At 38.3% G+C, this 20,442-nt stretch overlaps 1 protein-coding gene across 1 annotated transcript; it reads left to right on the top strand.

Annotated features, from left to right (window-relative positions):
* The first annotated feature begins 1 nt into the window (after position 1).
* pom121 (POM121 transmembrane nucleoporin) lies at positions 2 to 19,986 on the top strand. The gene is made up of 13 exons (NM_001366408.1): positions 2 to 639; positions 2,665 to 2,874; positions 3,085 to 3,249; positions 3,396 to 3,476; positions 3,702 to 3,876; positions 4,028 to 4,119; positions 5,149 to 5,234; positions 5,342 to 5,466; positions 5,547 to 5,646; positions 5,735 to 6,145; positions 7,871 to 9,274; positions 14,277 to 14,387; positions 16,121 to 19,986. Exons 1-13 carry the CDS (start codon positions 89 to 91, stop codon positions 16,213 to 16,215), a joined length of 3,606 nt encoding a protein of 1,201 aa, NP_001353337.1. The 5' UTR covers positions 2 to 88; the 3' UTR covers positions 16,216 to 19,986.
* Positions 19,987 to 20,442: the final 456 nt, after the last annotated feature.

Raw genomic sequence — 20,442 nt, 5'->3', positions numbered from 1 at the left:
GTGCAGTCACGAACAACCTCGAGACGTAAACAACGCGCGCGGGCGCAGGGAATTATGGGATATCTTCCCTCGGCGGCGCGGTGCCGCCATGTCTCCAGAAGATAAACGGCGGCTAGTCGTTTTCTCCGCTGTGGTCTTCTCTCTCTTCATTCTTTTACTCGTTTTGAGCTACATACCAGCTTATTTGTACATACTTTTTATCTGTGTCGTGTCTTGTGTCGTTTATTTTCATAAAGCGGAGGAGTTACAGCTCTTCGAGAGACTAGGCCTCAATCCACGCCGTGGCCTGAGCGTCCCGCCGGCTCTGCTGCGCTGGTTGCCGGGCAGGACTTTTAGCGGTGTCCCGGCCGCCGGCAGAAACAAGATACGCAAAAGTGATGCTAGAACCTCTTTCGCGTCACCCAGCGATAGACACTTTGTGGGCTCGTACTATAGAAGAGAGCAGCTCAGTGAGTCGGTGTTCAGCCCTCGGGATATACTCATGGGAAGTTACCTCGCCAAGCCCGAAGAAAGCCCCTCCGCCGCGGTGAGGCCCGCCGGGGGATCGGGGTCTTTCATGCACCCCAGAGAACAGCTCCGGGAGAGACTCGCCCGACCCAATCATGCCGTTCACACCCCTAACAGAAGACTGTCATTCGGGTAAACGCTAAAAGCTGTCTTGGCACTTTCTCTAAGCTCTCAACTTTTAAAAAGAGTAATCAGATCTTCCTGTCTTACGCTGTAATGATATAAGGCATTTGGCCTCACATCTAGTTGTACTTGCATGTACGTTGTCCCACTTTTCCCTCCATGATTTGAAAATGTGGGAGTTCCTGGAGCTGGTCAGGCGCACTGCTCCTCCTACAGCGGTCTGGTCGCCCGTCACCGCACGTGTAGGCTTGCTTAAAGAGTCCCACATGGCTTCAATGTGCTTTTTTGACAGCTTAATGATCGCACTTGTGTCGTGTTTTGTCTTATGACTGCTTATACTTTGAAAGCTCCTCTTAAAGAATTGGTTTCTTTAGTGTAGTTTTGACTGTTTTAAGAGTTTGTCACTATTGTTAAAGTAGCAATGCTTAGATAATTATTAATAAATTACTATTTCATTAGTACTTTTGTGTACAAAGACTTTATTGGGTTTCAAAAACATCTAATATTCTATTCTAGACATTGTAAGTTGTTAAAGGAAATGTATTTAGTATATTATATATTAAACCTCTATAAGTCTAAAATGGATTTCAATCATTAAAACAAATGAATGTTATCTTAGAACGTTACAGTTATCTATTTTCCAACTTTTTTTTTTAGTAACTTTTTTTTTACTTTGATTTATTGAAGACATCGCCCACTGAAATGCTGTTCAGTCAGTGTAACTTTGGTTTATAGAAAAATCTAAAAATGGCAACTTTAGCACAAATTATTTGATGTCATTAAACTGCTTTTTTGTCCCAATAAATAAATTGCTAACTTTTATTTTGCAGCATAATTGTTTTAGCAATTCCTTAACATATTTTAATAGTTAAAAGCATAACAAAAATGTATGTTATGCAATATGCATTGATGTTTTTTTTAGCACAAGTGCAGGTCAGAGTATGTTGGTTTCATTTTTAACATAAATGTATTCACAGAAAGACAGTGGAACGTTATTTCACCCATGTTTTGACATTATCTTCAGTTTATTTGAAGCCTTAAAGTAGAACCGTTGGTTACATCCTTGTTTTAATGATAATTGATTTATTTTGGACAGAAAATTGCGGATTCTTTTTTTAAATATATATGTGTATATGTATTTAAATATGTAAAGTCAGGCATATATATACATAGCATGAAGGATTTTGCTTTAGAGCAATTCCAGCGCTATGGATGTGACATTTGTTGTAAACTCAACATATAAATGCACAGAAAAAGTAAATGTTAGCATTATCTTAAACATCTCTTTATATTATTTAAAACAACTAACCACAATGTTATGGGATCAGAAAAATATCAATCTGTAAACATTTTTTATATTTTAAATGTGGAAAATAAACATGCGTTATGGATGTGCCCAATGAAGTTAGCGAGTTGACAGTCTACAACATACACTGAAAAAATATTCAGAGATGATTCCTTGGATTTACTCTTAATTTTTTTTTTTACGTCAAGTGGCTCTACACAATTTATTTGGGCTGAATTTCAACAAACCAATTAAGTTGAGTTTTATTAAATTAAATTAGTTGGTTTTAATTTAACACAAATAAATTGTTTGCAACAGTTTTGCAGACATCATTTATTTCAGTGTACTTTGTAAAAAATTCTGTGAACCCAAAATAAACGATGCTAATCAAAAGGATAAAAGTTGTCTCCAGAGAATAAAAATTATTATTTTTTATTATTATTATTATTTTTTTTTTTTTTGCATTTATGAGGAAAAAGCTTAGTTATGGATGTGATCGGTGTGAAATTTGCACTTGTTTGACTTTAGTAAATCAAAAATAATTGTTTTAAAAACATTGACAGACATTTTTGAGTATTTCAACAGTACTATAAAATACAAGAATACACACAAAAAGATTTTTTAAGGGGTTCGCTATTTTGGTGACGACTTTTTTTCATGGAAAGGTTGACATTTGCATGGAATTACTCTTTAGTTAAAGTTCTTAAAAAATAAAAACAATGAACCTGTTAATGTCTCAATGTAATCAGGGACCCTGCAGGAAATGCGAGCCGGTTCACCATCACCCCCCAGAGACATTACCCCCTTCAACAGACAGGCACATCTCCCATTGGAGTCATGCCACCGGCAAAATGGGATGGATACCGTAAGAAGAATATCCTCACCCAACGCAATTCACCTACTGTTCACAGTCCAGTCACGGTGAAGATCGCCAGACCAGACTCCACTCGGTCATCATTGTGAGTTACTTCAAAGTCTCTCTAGTGGATTTAATGCACTGCTATTACAATTGGTTTTGCCTGTAGCTTAATTAAGAAATCTATTTGGATTAATGATCTCCTTTAACACTAACCGTAGCTTATATGATTACTGCAAAATTGTACTGCTTGGGTTTAAGGAGAAAAAATAACATTCTTTGCTTATACATAAATGCTGAATTTTTATTTTAGCTTTAATCACCTGAACTCCCCTGGAGCCGTCACCTCTCCTGGGATTGGAGCACAGGCTGACCCCTGCTCCAGAGAGGCTGTCCTGAGCGTGCTCAGAGAGAGCAGGAAGAGAGAGGTTGATGAGGAGGACAAGAGTGCTTCCTCAGGGCAGAAGAGCAAAAGGAGGTATGAGATGGATAGAAAGTGACCAAATGGAAGTCAGTTTAGATCTGTTATCCTTTTAGAGTCAAACTTCTAGCTTGTCCTGTTGAACGTATCTACGAAATTGCAGTTGGTTTTTAAACGTCACCAAATTATCTTGGTTTCATTAGGCGACATGACAGCAGTGGAAGTTCTCAGTCAGCGTTTGAGCCTCTTCTTGCAAATGGAGCTCCGTCTCAGCTCGTGCCAAAGTAGGTGACACTTTCTTCCAATTAAAGTCCATAGTAGGTGAGCGTATTTAACCACATGATTTGTTACGCTAATAAAACCACATAATTGAATGCATTTTTCTATGTGGTTGTGTGGTGTTGGGTCTTATTTACACCTGTATTTAGCTTCAACCTACCACTTGTGATCTTAATACAAGGTTTTACAGAGTCATTGAGATTCATTATCTCTTATCCTCTACTTCTCAGACCTGGCAGTCTGAAGAGAGGCATGAACTCTTCTCTCATTGAAGAGTCCATCATGAAGCGGTCTCGCACCTCCTCTGTCAGCTCTATAAGTGGTGCTCCTGTTCCCAGTGGTGTACCTGGATCTGTCCGAAATCCCATTCGCAGTTCCTACAGCTCCTCACAGGGTTATCCACAGGTATCCACTTTTATCCTTATAGGCAAGCTATAAAAAGTTAGTGATGTAAATTTGAGAAAATGTAACAAGAAATATAGTAATTGTCATGTTAAGAACATATTGACGTTGTTTTGCATTCATTCACTCTGTTCCCTTGATTTTGTATATCCAGAGACGAGCAGCATCCAGTCTCAGTCTTTCTCCCTTCACAAGCCCAGGAGGATCTCGGTGTCAGACTCCAGAGCGAGCTGCCAAGAAAGCAAGGTATCTGTCTTTAGATTTGTATTATTATTTAAAAAGTTTGGCGTTACGCTAATCATTTTTACAGATTTTGGGAATGTCCTAATATAAGACGATTTTTTAAAGGGATACATAGCATTTTAGAAAGTATCTTAAATACTGCAATTGATTTCAGGTTTGAGGTACTTTATTTGGGTATGCTGTCAATAGATTTCTTAGAAAGATAAAATGTATATATGTATAGTCATCCTTGCTTTAAGTAAAAAAAAAAGCCATTACTAGATGCTGGTGTAAACCTAATCCACCTAGGCTTCGGCCGGTATAAGATTCTGATGGTGTGATAACCTTGGATAAAAATATCATGGTATTGTGAGAACTGCTCTAAAATATATTCTTTTTAAATGTCTGAGTAAAAAACAATACATTTAATTTTTTTTAAAGAAACTAAACAAAAAATAAAATAGTAAAAAATCTTACACATACCTTAGGAACGGTTTTACAGAAAATGTTTGCAATTTTAAAACCTTGTCTTTTCCAAACTGCGATATACCCTGAAAACAGTTATCATCTCATGCCTAAATCCACCACAAATGCAGGATTTAATTGATGTTTTGAAAAATATATTCATTATAGAGAAAATTACATATTGTGTGCAAAGCCAAAACAACTTGTTGACCTGTGGTTTAAATGGATTGAGTACATTAATCCAATTAAACCTAATGTCTTTTTTCTATAGAATCTAAGATTAATTTTACTGATAATATTGTCCCTTCCCTTTTTTTCTGTATATAGTTTTGATAAGAGTTATGTAAAATAAGGCAAAGGGGTATGTTGTTCTGTCACTGTCATGAAGAGATTCGTGTCTCCTCTTTGATCCCGGAATGGCGAATTTGAACTGGAAAAGCTGTAAAAGTGACATGTCTACTGATGCTGTGAATTGTATCTCTCTGCAATAAAAACTTAAATAAAAAAATGTGTTTTTAAAAATTGGCCTTGATATAAAATGTGAACACACAACTACTCTAATTAATAAACTATTGCTAAACTCTGTAGGGAGGAAGATGCTACCTCACCAAGTTCAACATCCTTCGCTAAAACGGATAAGGTGGCAGCTGATCCTGACCCTTCTCCAAATACAAGTGAGAAAGAAAATTGAACAAGTCTACAAAATAATATAGTAGTATAATTAAAATGTTGGTTTTCCTCTTTAATACCAAGGCTTAACTTTTGTTTTTGTTTATGCTAGCTAAACTTACCCCAAAATCTGAGGCACCTGTTGCGACATCAACGTCAGACTCTGGAAGCAGCGGTGGCAAACGTAAACGCAAAATTCAGCTGGTCACCACAAACAGAGGAGATCAGATTTCTTTGGTAATGATCAAAGCTGCTTTAGATTAGCATTCATGGCACTTTTGCATTATGGTTATTTATCACTGTAATTGTGTCTGCAGCCACCACCTCCTGAGGTTGGATATACAATCACAGTGAAAGATCTAGATATGGAGAAGAAAGCCGCTCTCAGCAAGATACAGAAAGTCCTGGAGGAGCCTGGTGAGATCTTTTAAATCCAGTTTGAATGGTTAGAGTTGCAACAAAATGAAATGCTTGCAGCTAAATCCATTAATATTTTTTTTTCCAGAACCGGAGATTCCTCCTCCAGCATCTGAACCTGCTCCTGCCCCAGTTTCAGCTCCCACTTTATCCCTGTTCTCTCAGCCAGCTCCAATCTCCACATCCGGGACAGCACCTGCTACGAGCGTTGTTCCCTCTCTGCTTTCTCTCTCCACACCCAAGCCTGAGACCACACCAGCTATTACTACAACTCCTGCTCCAACTATTGACCTAACCATCACTGCGTCCAGCACGGCCAGCTCTGCACCTCTAACCCTCATCTCATCCCCCGCCATCACTACCGCATCTCTAACAGCTGCCACAACTGTTTCAACTGCACCAGCTTCAAGCATTTCAAACCCCCTGCTGGAGTCTCTGAAAAACATGAAGAATAATCCTCTTCTCACTGCTCCGACTCTGATGGGCACTACCACTGCAGGTATTTATTGCACTTTGTTAAATTTGCTAAGCGGTATGCTTCAGTACAATACATTTTATTTTCAAAGTCAGATGTTTTGAATCTTACCAAAATGACCAAATCTACCACGATTTTTGGGACCATTCCAAAGGGTACCTAAAGAAGGAATGACTAGCAATAAATCACAAAAAGACCCAATATGTAAATGGCCCCTATGACTTGACTTCACATGAGAATAACGTTAATCACTACTTTCAGTGTACATTACTTTGATAGCAACATTTTGGCCTACTCCAACCTCCAAGTGTACATTTGGGTTGCCTGTACTGTATAGTACTGTACAGTGTAGGGCTGTGTGAAATGGGCAAAAGAAACCCGTCACAATTTTCTTGAACAATATTGCAATTTCGATTTTGACACACAGACATTTTACACTGTGATTCTGAAACCTATTTCCAAAGGAAAATAGTTAGATCTTAATTAAAAACTGTAACATGTCTCAAACAGACATGAGGCAAAAAAAATAAAAATCACCTAGTAAAGGTGTAACAAATGCTCTGATGTAATGAAAGGCTCTGATGTTTTGTTTGACCACATGTCAGAAGTGTACTTTTCTACAAGGCGTGTATTTTTCTACGTGTCCACAGATTATTTATTTTTTTGCCATGCATAGATCATAGACCTCTTTATGATGATACTGCTGTGAAATAGGCCGTTCACATATTCATTCATTCATTCATTCATTTTCTTGTCGGCTTAATCCCTTTATTAATCTGGGGTCGACACAGTGGAATGAACCGCCAACTTATCCAGCAAGTTTTTACGCAGCGGATGCCCTTCCAGCCACAACCCATCTCTGGGAAACATCCACACACACATTCACACACACACTCGTACTCAAACACTACGGAAAATTTAGCCTACCCAATTCACCTGTACCGCATGTCTTTGGACTGTGGGGGAAACCTGAGCACCCGGAGGAAACCCACGCGAAGGCAGGGAGAACATGCAAACTCCACACAGAAATGCCAACTGAGCCGAGGTCCGTTCACATATTGCGCGCACAATAGTCATCGTAATTTACACATGCAATATGTGACTGACAGGTCTTACAAATGACCTGATTCTGTGATTAAATCAGCCTTTCTGTATCCAAAGTAGTTCCACACCACAGATGTTGACTTTTTTGGCACCAAGTCGGAACTTATCATCCCAGTTTATCCAGGCTGTTTGTCAATTAGCTCAGTCTCCTGTTCTCGTGCTCTGTTTAGGCGTGCTGCATTATGATTGGTTTAAGTGGCATGCTGCGGGAAAATCTTACCGTTAGGTAATTTAGAAATCACGCATGTTCAATTAAGCGCACAGCCCTAGTACAGAATTATACTGAACGGTACCACTCAGAAAATAGTCACACTAACCAGTGCTGCATTTATTATTATTAGAAAATACATTTCTTATCTATCTATCTATCTATCTATCTATCTATATATATATATATATATATATATATATATATATATATATATATATATATATATATATATATATATATATATCACTTTTGCTGCTAAATTAAAGTTTTTAAAAAAAGAAAACGATAAGGTTTTAAAAAAGAAAACGATAATCCCATTTTTTTAACAGTATTTTATATAATTACTTAAAATAGATGATACTTGGTCTCTACCGTAATATTGATGTTGTTTTTCTGTTTTATACTTGATCATGTTTATGTTCTTCTGTATTCAGCTCCAGCAGTGCCTGTATCCAGTCTTTCTGCTCCTGCTGCATCCATAATCCCAAGCAGTGGAGTTGTCAAGTCTGAATCGGGTCCCACTGCTCTGCAATCCTCATTCTCTGCCCCATCCTCCATATCATCACCTGCTTTCAAACCAGCCACCTCCATGCCCTCCACCTTTGCTCAGATCCTGGCCCAACCTCTTCAGCCCCCATCAACCATTTCATCGCTGGGTGGAGGCAGCAGCCTGTTTAGCTTGATCAAACCTGTGGCCACACCTGCATCTGAGCCTCCCAAGTCTACAGTTGCCGCACCTACAAACACAGCTGCATCAGTCAACAGCATTAGCAATCCTCTCTCATCTGGGTTTAAGCCCATTTTCAGTGCAGCAAGCACCACCCCTGCTTCAACACCCGAGGTCAAACCCACCCAGCCCACCTTCAAGCCTTTATTTGGCAGCACCACAATTAGTGGCGTTAGTGCATTCGGGCAGACCATCACACCGACAACATCAACCCCTGCAGCTCCAGCCTCACAGAACAGTGCGATGTTATTTGGTGGATTAACCAGTACCCAGCCAACAACAGTGCCCTCTTCTGCCGCCCCGGCCACACAGACTCCCTCCCAGTCTCTGTTTGGAAAATGGTCCACACCAACCACATCTGCTCCTGCCACAAACCCCACGTTCCAGTTTGGAGCTACATCAACTACTACGGCAACACCTGCGCTGAACACCAACACTGCTAGCGTTGGCAGCGCTAACTCCGCTTTTCAATTTGGTGCAGCAAAACCAGCTGCCGCCCCACAGGCCCAAAACACGTTCACATTTGGCCAGCAGTCCACGAACCAGAACTCCACAACAACTCCATTTGGTGGATTCGGTGTGACCAGCAATGCCACCACGTCCTCAGAAGCGCCCACAACACAAACCACATTTGGAAGCTCGACTTTCACCACATCATCCAATTTCCCAGCATCCACACCGCAGGCCCTCGCTGCTCCAAAGCCTTTCGCATTTGGAGCCGCCGGCGCAAGCAGCGGTGCATCACCGTTCACATTTGGCACCGCTGCCAGCACATCAGCACCTGCATTTGGGACTAATAGTCAGCCTGCATTTGGTGGAGTGTCATCCGGCTTTTCTTTCGGAAACACCACCACACCTTCTGCAACACCTGTCTTTGGGGCCACCACACAGACTGCGGCCCCTGCACCTGCCCCAGCACCTACGTTCACCTTTGGAGGGGCACCAACAGCCAATCAGAACACTGCACCAAGTACTCCGGCTCCTCCTGCCTCTGGAGGGTTTAACTTTGGGGCGTCACTTTCATCAACACCATTTGGGACCCCTGCGCCTGCAGCTCAACCCCAAGGGTTTTCTTTTGGAGCCAATAACACTGACAGCAAGCCTGCTTTTGGTAAGTCCTTTTAATTAATAAAAGTCAAGAGGTCATATTTCACATTGATCAGTTGTGGTTATTACTTTATCTTTTTACTCTTAAGAATGTTTGACTGGTTTCTTTGGTTGAATTGTTTTCCTGACACAGGGCTCGAAGTTGCGATCATTTTGGTCGCATATGCGCCCGGAATTGAATCTATGCGACCTCATAATATATTTGGGAGCATTTGTGCGACTGCATATAGTGGTTGTAGTGCGACCTGTTTATTTTTTTTTTCTAAAACCGTGCTGAATCAGTCTTCCCTGCCGCTATATTGGTTCATATCAGCTGTCAATCCCTCAAGGCTTTATGCTCTCAGATAGAGCTGCACAATTAATCGTTAAAAGATCGCGATCTCGATTCTACCCCTAGACGATCTTAATCCAGCATTTCTACAATTCTGCCAATCATATTTTCAAGTTCAGGAGAGAAGAAAAGGCGGCTGCACGAGTCTTTTCATTGTTTCACACACGTTCCTAAGTGACATTGACACCTCCAAATGATGTTGAATGAGTCACATACTGTATTCATAGGTATAATTCACCTTAAAATGTCATTTTTGTCTTCATATAATGATGTTTTCGAGGCCTGGAAATCACACGTGACGTGAGCTGTTATCACAGAGAGGGCGCGTCTACTTTTGTTAACAGAACCTGCATATGTTGCGAGTAACAGGTAATACAGTTGTAAATAATAGACAGTTTGTGGCACAGAGTGATCGTTTGGGAGCCGCACGCGAAGTATGAACAAGCACTTAGCAGTCAAAATGAAACCGAAAGTGTGCACTTCATTTAAATGATCATATCGAGTTATCATTACGACAAGCATGTGATGGTTTTTCTTTCATAGCGAACCCACAGTTGTACATGAAAATAAATGTTTATAATGTCAGTATAACTACTCTAGCCTATATATTGTTGAATATAATCTCATAATGGCAAATGTCTGATTTTACCAGTGAATAAATTTGTCTAATATAACAGATTGCAAGCATCTCAAGCATAATAATTCAACATCAGAATTATTATAAGTAGAATAAAATCATTTATAGAAACCAGTAGACCTACACATAATATTATTATCGATGTTGTGCCATATGTTTGTTTTTATCATACCTTTATTTTACATCTAGAATTGTGAGAAAATCGTGATCTTTATTTTAAGCAAAAAAATCGCAATTCTCATTTTAGCCAGAATCGTGCAGCTCTACTCTCAGATGACAGGGAGCTTTTGTGACAGCAGGAAATGCAAACAGGTGAAGAGTGAAAAGTACACCGGTTTGCAAACCCCACCTAAAGTTACAAATAATGGCGCCGATGACAGCGATCATGTGGTGAATGTTGATCTGCCTGCCGAGATCAATCGAGTGTTTTTGGAGATGGTGCCCGAATTTCGAGGCGTTGCATTCACTGCTTGTTCAAATGTCCGCTAAATGTAAAATCTGTACACAAATTTAAGCATTTTAATTCAAATTCGCCCAGAACTGAAAATTCTGTCATCATTTACTCACATTTTACTTGCTTTATACCCATTTGTGACAAGTGCACTAAAAATGCTAGAAACCTGTAAAGATTGACTCCCATAGTATTTGTATTTCCTACTACTGAAGTTAATCGTTACAGGTTATAAGCATTCAGTAAATCTCATTTTGCGCTGAAGAACAAAACACTCAAACTGGAATGGCACAAGTATAATGTGAGTAAATGATGACACGATTAACTTTTCTGGTGAAATATCCCCTTAAGCCCCCTTAAAAACTGATTGTCATTTATATATTTTGCCTCAATCTTTCAAAGCACTAGGTTTGACCAAATTATCAACCAGAAGCATTAAATTATTTAAAACCCATTTTATGTAAAATGTCAAATTATTTAACCTCCTTGTCATAATCAAGTATATGAGTGTTAAGCTTTTTGATCCGTTTTGTAATCTGGCAACGTGTAGTAAGTTAACAACATTGTTATTCAGGTTTTGTCTGCTCTTGTTATTTAGTGTAACACCTGCGGTTTCTGTACCCATTCTCTTTGATCTTGATTATCGGGTGCCGTTTTCCTCCCTTATGTACATGCTTGACTCATCTGCTGCCTGTATTGTCAAATTTTATCAAGCATGCTAAAACTTGTTTGCTGTAAATTTTCAAAACTACTAGTCATGACTTTGCAGTGCTTTTCTACCTGATCTTCACTGTATTTGAACTAATATCCTCACGCCAGGCATGAATTAAAAAATTTGAATGTTCCAAAGAAGCCTTAGCCTGTATAATGGAGTTAAAATTGCCAAGAGACAAGTTGTGCAATGTGAGAGATGAGTTTTTTTTTTGTGTAGGGCATTATTTCCCACATTCTGCTTAACTCACTTTTAATTTGTTAAATAAAACGGGGCTCGAAATTGACCTTTTTGCTTGGTAGCACCGGTGCTCCTAACTTTAGCATCAGCCAAAATTTAGTCGCACCACCAATTATGAGCACCGTTACTACAAGTTTTATACAAACATATTTATTGTATTTGAAATTAACACTAATCAAACTGACAAGCAAAAAAAATTAAAATATATAACGTTATATGCAAGCTTGAGGAAAATATGTCTCAACGAAATCCCGTTATCACAAGAAAATTAATTTTTATAACATAACTGAGTGACCAAAACATAGACGGAGCGCTCACCGGCCCTGCACGCACTGCTTGAATGAATCGGTTAACGGTATAACTCTGCTGTTCTCACAAGTGCTGTCTGATATTGCGCTGATGCTTTTGACATGTACTGTACCTTATTATATGCATATGTTATATATATAATATAATATATACAGTATAATAGCAATACCGGTCTTTTTAGGAGTAGCGATATTAGTTTACTCAGTGTAAGCCCGTTTGCAATGGTGTTCGTAGTGTTAAATTTGACATATATCTGCCCCTTGCGCGGCGGACAGCATCTGGCGATTATAACAAGGATTAAACAGAAGCTGTCGTGCTAGATGTGGCAAACAGTTACCTGAAAACTCCATCCCACAGACTTTTCACCGCGGACTTGAAGCCAACGGAAGTCTTCTACTCTTCGAAAAGTGTAGATGGTGGATTAACATTCAGCACATGATCACTAGTAAGATGTGTCATTATTTGTTACTGTAGATGCCATGGTTTCTAAAACAAAATCTGCCAGTGTTATCTTCATTCTCATCTTCAGCGCTTTATAATTTTTCGCGGTAGTAGCTCTGTCATCCAAAGCCAGAAGGCATTGAGTGATTGAAAGCTGATATTAATCATTCGCGTTCAGTGCTAGAGCAGTGGTGGGCCAATAAGAAAAGCGCAAAGGCGGGGCAAGCATTACAGACTTGGATTTGTTTACTGCAGCAAGGTGACATGACAACTGTTTTAAACCATTCCTGAGCGCTGCGTTTCGCGATTCAAGTGCAGACAGAGAGCTTAGAGATGCATTCTGCGTGAATGTCTCCCAAATCCGCGCACGTGATGAACATTTTGCAGCAAAAACTGGTCGCACACAACAATTTTAACCACTCGCAGAAATGCTCCCAAATATATTTTAAGGTCGCATAGATAAAATTTCGGGTGCATATGCGACCAAAATGGTCGCAATTTCGAGCCCTGTAAAAAATAAAATCTTTTATAATGGTTTATATTGAATGCTACTGTAAGTTCAGTTTTTAAATACTTTATCAATCTTTTAGTTTATTTCTTAGTTTTTGGCTCTGAGAAATGAGAGGAACTAATAGTAATGTTTATTAAAATGTGAAGTTTCTAAGCATTTTATTTCATTAATTTGGGGCTGCTGGTAACCTTTTTTGCATCTTGCTCTTTTTTTGTCTCGTTGTTTTAACTATTATGATCAATAATAAAGAATGTATATATTTGATCAAGTTAAATAACTTCTAAAATATATTTATAGTTTTGTAGTATAGAAATACTAAATTGAATAGAAAGTTGCACCAGAAATGTTCTTATCTTTTTTACTGTATAATTGGTAATTAATAGTAGTGTAACGGATCACAAATCTCATAGTTCGGATCACACTACAGTTTTTGAGTCACGAATCAAACCATTTTTTCGGATCAGCAAAAAAGCGAGGAGACAAATGTCATTTGCTTTACATTTACACAAAAATATTACTGCAAAAACTGTAAGTTGGAACCTTTCATTTTCATAAATGATCTTTGCTTTTGTTGCTAATAATGCTAAATATCGAAATCTAACATCTTGTACAACATATCATATTTATTTTCAATTAATGATTCAACAATTCACACACAAAACTTCACACTTTATTATAGGTGTATTATTTTTGAAAACCTATTCAGTGACAATTTTGATGGTTGTTTGTCACCAACCAATGGTTACACAATGTAAACAAGCAGTGACAGAACACACCTTTAGTTAATAACCTAATAAAGCATTTATTTTGTCATCATTACATTTTACAGGGATGTAAAAATGCTTTTATACACAAGATTTGAAAGATGCGGGAGGTGATCTCTCTGCAATTGTTACAAATACAGGATTAACCAACAAGTGCAAAAAAAGTTATTAATCCGCGGGTCATGTGTGTTCCGAACCTAGAATTGGGATCCACGGCTGATCCCTGATCAGTATGCTTCATTACACCCCTAGTAATTGAATAAAATTTAACGTTTGAGGTATTTTATGATCTGTGCTAAAGGGATAATACACATAAAAATTTAAATGTTTTCCCTTAAGTAGTTACTGTGGATTTTGACCTGTCAAAAGTTTCTATCCTCTGTTGAACACACACAATGATATTTTGAAGAAAGCTGAAGACCTGTAATCATTGACTTTCAAAGTAGTGAAAACTAAAACTATGAATGTTAAGGGTTTCAGGTTTTTAGCGTTCTTTGAAGGGTCATCTTTGTGTTTGCAACAAGCAAGAGTAAATGACAGAATAATTTTTTTTTTAGTTGAACTATGCCTTCAATGAATGTTCATAACACATCCTGCTTGTGTGTCCCAGGAACATCGACTCCTGCTTTTGGCCAGGCGTCTCCAGGAATGTCCATGCCATTCGGCAGTCCTGGAACACCAGGATTTGGAGCAATGGGCGGCTTGGGTGCTTCACCATTTGGTAAGCTTACAGTCACACTTGATCATCATTTTTATACATTTCACCAGATGACTTAAATAGCCCTATTCGGAAATAATTAATTTTAGATTGATTAGGATGATTCTGTAGGGGTGGGAATTATGCATGAAATGTAATAAACAAATAAAAAACAGTGATAAATACAATTGAGCAAATATAAAAGTGAAATAAATGATGCTTTATGCTTTTCAATGAAATTGAAAAGTAAAATATAAAATAGCACCGCAAAGAGTTTACTGTTTCAGTAGTTCTATATGCACAGTCACCGGCCACTTTATTAGGTACACCGTACTAGTACCAGGTTGGATTCCCTTTGGTTTTCAGAACTGCCTTAATCCTTCGTGGCATAGATTTAACAAGGTACTGGAAATATTCCTCAGAGATTTTAGTCCATATTGACATAATGGCATTACACAGTTGCTGCAGATTTGTCGGCTGCACATCCATGATTAGATTCTACTCAAATGGCCTCCAGTCACCAGATCTCATTGAACTCATTGTTATGTTCAAGATACCAGTCTGAGATGATTCAGACTTTATGATATGGTGTGTTATCCTGCTGGAAGTAGCCATCGTAAGCTGTGGTCATAAAGAAATGGACATGGTCAGCAACAATACTCGGGTAGGCTGTGGCGTTGACACAATGCTCAATTGGTACTAATGGGCCTAAAGTGTGCCAATAAAATATCCCCACACCATTACACCATCACCACCAGCCTAAACCGTTTATACTAGACAGGATGGGTCCATGCTTTTGTGTTGTTGACCCCAAATTCTGACCCTACCATCTTCTCACCCGGTGTGGTCTTCTACTGCTGTAGCCCATCCGCCTCAATGTTCGACATGTTGTGTGTTCAGAGATGACCATGACCACAGTTGACCATGTCTACATACCTAAACACATTGAGTCGCTGCAATGTGATTAGCTAATTAGAAATAAGCAAGTGCACCTAATTAAAAGGGCCTGTGAGTGTGTGTATATGTATGTTCCAACTCAACATCGCAGGTTCTGTGATGTGACTTGTGGATGCGTACATCGTGATATCGATGCTAAAACGATATACAGGGTGTCCGCTGGGTCTTAAAGGTATTAAAATTTGATGAATCAATTATGAAAAAAATTAAGGCCCTTAAAAGGTAAAGTTCTTTTCACATTTTTCAAGGTCTTAAATTTCGTTCAAGTGTTGTCCAAAGTGTTTGACTAATTAAAAATATATTAATTTTCCTCCTAATATTAACAACAGCGTGCGCGATCCATGCGATTGGTTTGTGTCAGGAGGCATCCGGCCAAGTTTCTTCGTCCGGGCGATGTCACGTAATTTGCGACAAACGTGGGAAGGTTATGTGACGGGCTCCACATGTAGCGAAACAGAAGACAAAATGGGAAAATGTACGTTTGTGTACTCCTGGATGGAGAAAGACGAGTTTAAACCGTGGCTGAAGCCTGTCACTGAAAACCACCACGTAATTTACTCTTGTCAGAGTTCTGTCGCATGGTTGTGCTCCATTGATTTATTTAACTACAACTGTTTAAGTTAAGGGTTTGATACTGATTAGAACTTGAAGTGGTGATGAGGTCTTAAAATATTCTGAGAAGGTCTTTAAAAAGTCTTAAAAGGGTTTTGAAACTGTCTTTAGGATTCTTGCATATACCCTGATATATTGCGTAGGCCTAATCTCAAGACTATTATATACTTCAATATTTTTAATTTCAGGTGCTTCACCAGCCAGCTTCTCTATTGGGACGGGTACTAAAACCTCTGGGGCTCGTCGATTACAAGCACGCAGGCAACACCCACGGAAGAAGTAACACAGCTGAAGTGAGTCCGACTCGTCTTTCTTGTCGTTTGGACTCTGTTACTTCCTCCGACTGTCCCAACTCTGCTGCTGGTCCAAACACAGACCTCATCTCTACAACCCTCAGACTGCCAGGGCTGGTCAGGCTTGTAGGATCAAGGCTCGTGGAGTGTAGAATTTTAGCCCAATCTCTCGCCCACCGAATCTCATCATGACCTCACTGATGGAGTCTGATGAGGGCGTCTGGTGTTGGGGAAGGATGGCGAACGGGAGTAAATTATACTTGAAAGAAAGAAAAAAAAATAAGACTTTCAAAATCTGGACTCACACATGAATTTCAGTCCAGGCCTTTCAAAAGAAAAGGAACTTTTTTGGGTCGAGTAATCAGATGCTCTTTATTTTAAATCCGGTAATTACACCCTTTTTTTGTTTGTTAACCTACATGTCATGCTTTTCCATCATGCTTAGCAGAATCGTCCATTTTGTTAAGCCTTCAAAACGTGAATATTTTAATGTTTCATTTAAAGCAATTTTCTTCTTTGAGTGAGCTGCATAATAAACAATCTTAATTTTACACCACTTGCAATTCCTGCAAATTCCTGCATTTACACACTGAACCTCTATGTTTTCTTGCATTCGTTGGATTTTCATACCAAAGCTGGTGTTTTTACATGCAACTCGCACATTTTTTTCCCATCACACCATGGCCAGTTTACTACCTCTCCATATTAACCGTGCATCTGTGTCCCTGTTGATTTGATGTACTCTGCATAATTAAAGTCGGCACTTATCACAGACATTGATCTAAAACCTCTTCCATCAGGCACTGGATGTAGCTCTCATTTGCTTCGTTTTCGTTCGTTATTTCTTTTCCTTCGCATTTCATTGCTCTGCTCTGTGTGCCTTAGTGCGTTTCGCTTATGGTTACATATTATGGATGATGTCGGATTTGTACTGAGATATGGATGTCTGTTTTTTCACAATGATGCACAGGAGCGTTTGGAAAATCTCAACCTTATTTTTGATCACTGACTAAAAGAATCCAATTTCAATCTCTGCAATTTTGAGTGAAAATGTGTTTTGGAGATTAACATTTGAGTAGGTGTTGAATTCAAATAAGTGCAAAAAATAAAAATTTAAAAGTGCCCCCTTAAAACGTGACCTTTAGGAGTAAGAAGAATGCATTTATCTGACTGAATGTTGCTTTAAGATGATTTTGCTTCTACACATTCAGATTTGATTTATCATCGAGAGGGTTTAATGCTTATTTATATCTACCTTTTATTTGGTTTAGTTTTTATGTGCATGTATACCATTATTACCCAATTCTGTATGAACCATTCCTGGCTTTGTATGAATCCTATGGTTTGTGCATGCTTGTGATGTGTTTTAAAATGCCAAGATATAGCAAATATTCCACCTGCAGTTGAAACGGCATGTCTTAGGAATGTTCCTGAATCAGTATCTGTTGGGAAATGGAGTCAAGACGTTATGTGGACCGCCGATACACTGAGTTTGAGTCTTAATGCAATTCTCAGGTCTATTAAAGGGATGGTTCACCACAAAAATTACATTTGCTAATAATATAATCACTTTTCTTCAGCAAGATGTAAAAGACTTATCTGGTCCTTGGTGGTTGATAGAATGCAAGTATTTGGAAAATTAAATTCCTGAAGCTCGTTGATATATTGAGTTCTTATGAATTCTTTGCAGGAAACTGATGTATTTAGACTATCATAGTGCTGGTGGTAGCCACTGACTTGCTTGAATCACCAAGACTGCATTTAAAAATGATTTACAAATGAAGAAACACTCCATTAAGTAACAGTTTGTTTTTTTTAAATAACTTCATTTCACAAATCCCCTTGAGTTAAACAGTTGAGTTTTTTTTTATTTATCTATTTAGTTTATATTCATGTCTGACGGCACTTTTAGCTTAGCTTAGCATAATCATTGATTCAAATTAGACTGTTAGCATCTCTCTCAAAAATGACAAAAAGAGTTTCAATCTTCCTATTTAAATCTTGACTTTTCTATAGTTACATTGTGTATTAAGACTTATGGAAAACGAAAAGTTTAGTAACTTTGTTGCCGGACCACAGCCACAACAGGTGCAACATTATTATGCAGCACTTGAGTCTTGCAAACATCCATACATTTGCGAGACACAATTCAAAACATATTTACTTTATTGCAGATACAGAGCCATTTCTATTTGAACTGGAATACATGGGAGTATCCAATTTTAAGGCGCTGCTTAATATCATTGCACATGGTACGACTGCAAAGTTCGTTGATTATTACGCTGAAATGAAAGTATGTAGTTCCTAGTCGTATTGACCTAAAAAATAACATTTCATTTTCAGTCTGTCTTAGTACATAATGAAACTACAAAAAAGTGAAGCTTTTAAATAAGAAAATTACCAAAACTCTTGTCGTTTTTAAGAGTGATGCTAATGGTAGCTAATCATAGATCATTGAATCGGATTAGACCTTTAGCATCTCTCTCAAAAATGACCAGAGTTTCGATCTTCCTATTTAAACCTTGACTTTTCTGTAGTTACATTGTGTACTAAGACTAATGGAAAGCGAAAAATTTTACGTTTAGTAACTTTGTTGCTGGACCACAGCCACAACAGGTGCAGTGTTATTATGCAGCGCTTGAAAATTTTGCAACCATCCATACATTTGTGAGAGACAATTCAGAACATATTTACTTTGGTGCAGATACAGAGCCATATCTATTTGAATCAGAATACATTGAAGTATCCAAGGTGCTGTGTAATATCATTGGACATGGTACACTTATGGTACAGCAGCAAAGTTCCTTGATTATTACACTAAAATGAAAGTATATAGTTTCTAGTCGTATCAACCTAGAAAATACCAACAATTTTTTTATTTTCAGTCTGTCTTAGTACACGATGAAATTACAGAAAAGTGAAGCTTTAAATGGGAAAATTACCAAAACTCTTGTTGGTTTAAGAGTGATGCTAATGGTCTAATCTGATTCAATGATCTATGCTAAGCTAAGCTAAAACTGCTCCCTCGAGACCAGGACTGTAAAACTCAACTGTTTAACTCTGGATTACTTTTTTAAAAATGAGCTTTTAAAATAATGTCAGTGTTCTTTATTAGAGGAAAACAAAATTGTATTATTTGGGCGAAGTATCCCTTGATGTATGATTTAGTTTTCAGTTATTATTTTATATTGACTATCAAACACTGGATTTAATTAGTATTTCAATGCACAATAAATATGGAAGCACAAAAGCAGCATTGATTTTAGACTTTCATCATATCCCCCTAATATTTTTCGGCCTGAAGAAAATCCCTGAACCCGAGACTGTTAAATGTTTTGGGTTGTAGCCATGCATGGCGTTCCTTATCTGGATTCTAACAGCATAATTTGTAATGATAAATCCATTTTGGAGTATCCTCATGCCCAGACAGATGTAGAGAGGCATGAGGCGAGGCTTTCGGTTTATTAGAAAGCCGTACCAAATACAAGACTGTTTGGAAATAATGAGATGCGTGTTGAGAGCTGGATTTCTCAAGCTGTGACTGTTTGAGAGCTGTTGTACGTAGTTGTATGTTTTTCAGGTGTTTCTGTTAAGTGAATGCTCACAGTTTGTGTGTAAAAATGACCGTTTCCCGATAACCCTCGAAGCGTGAGTGCAGTTCTGAATGAAGCGACACACGAGGACTGTTGTGTCCGCTTGAATGCTCTGATGACGACATGCTGGTTTTGAATAAAAATGTAAAGTCGACTTGCTGTGGATTTTAATTGCACTCGTTGATTGTGTTGGATGCATGACTAACATCGGCCGTTTCAATGTGGGGGTGTCATTGGCCCATGAACATTTCCTGCTTGTTAAACTATTTCATATCTGCAACAAGAGTCGATTCAATCATAACTCGATTTTATAACAGCTATCTTAACATAATTTATGAACATGTGGAACATTTTGGATTGTCATAAGCTATGGAAATTTAAAATGTAAAACAGGAAATACGTCAGGTCCCTTGTTATTGTTTACATCCCTCAAAATGGTGTATAAATTTGATGCAGCTTCTATATTTTCAATTCATCTGGATTTCTATAGCGCTTTTACAATGTAGATTGTGTCAAAGCAGCTTAACATAGAAGATTATAGTCAATTTGAAACCGTGTCAGTCCGGTTTTCAGAATTTTCAAGAAAGTTCAGTGCAGTGTGGTTTAATTTTCACTGCTGACAGT

This window comes from Danio rerio, chromosome 10 (genome assembly GCF_049306965.1).
Source record: "Danio rerio strain Tuebingen ecotype United States chromosome 10, GRCz12tu, whole genome shotgun sequence".
NCBI lineage: Eukaryota > Metazoa > Chordata > Actinopteri > Cypriniformes > Danionidae > Danio > Danio rerio.
This window is presented reverse-complemented; position numbering and strand designations above follow the sequence as displayed.

What these genes read in the sequence shown, in the direction of transcription:
- pom121 (NM_001366408.1), top strand. Translation starts at nt 89, where the DNA reads ATGTCTCCAGAAGATAAACGGCGGCTAGTCGTTTTCTCCGCTGTGGTC. An exon ending in GACTCCACTCGGTCATCATT is followed by an intron (nt 2,875 to 3,084) that starts GTGAGTTACTTC and finishes TTTTTATTTTAG; the next exon opens with CTTTAATCACCTGAACTCCC. An exon ending in TGACAGCAAGCCTGCTTTTG is followed by an intron (nt 9,275 to 14,276) that starts GTAAGTCCTTTT and finishes TGTGTGTCCCAG; the next exon opens with GAACATCGACTCCTGCTTTT.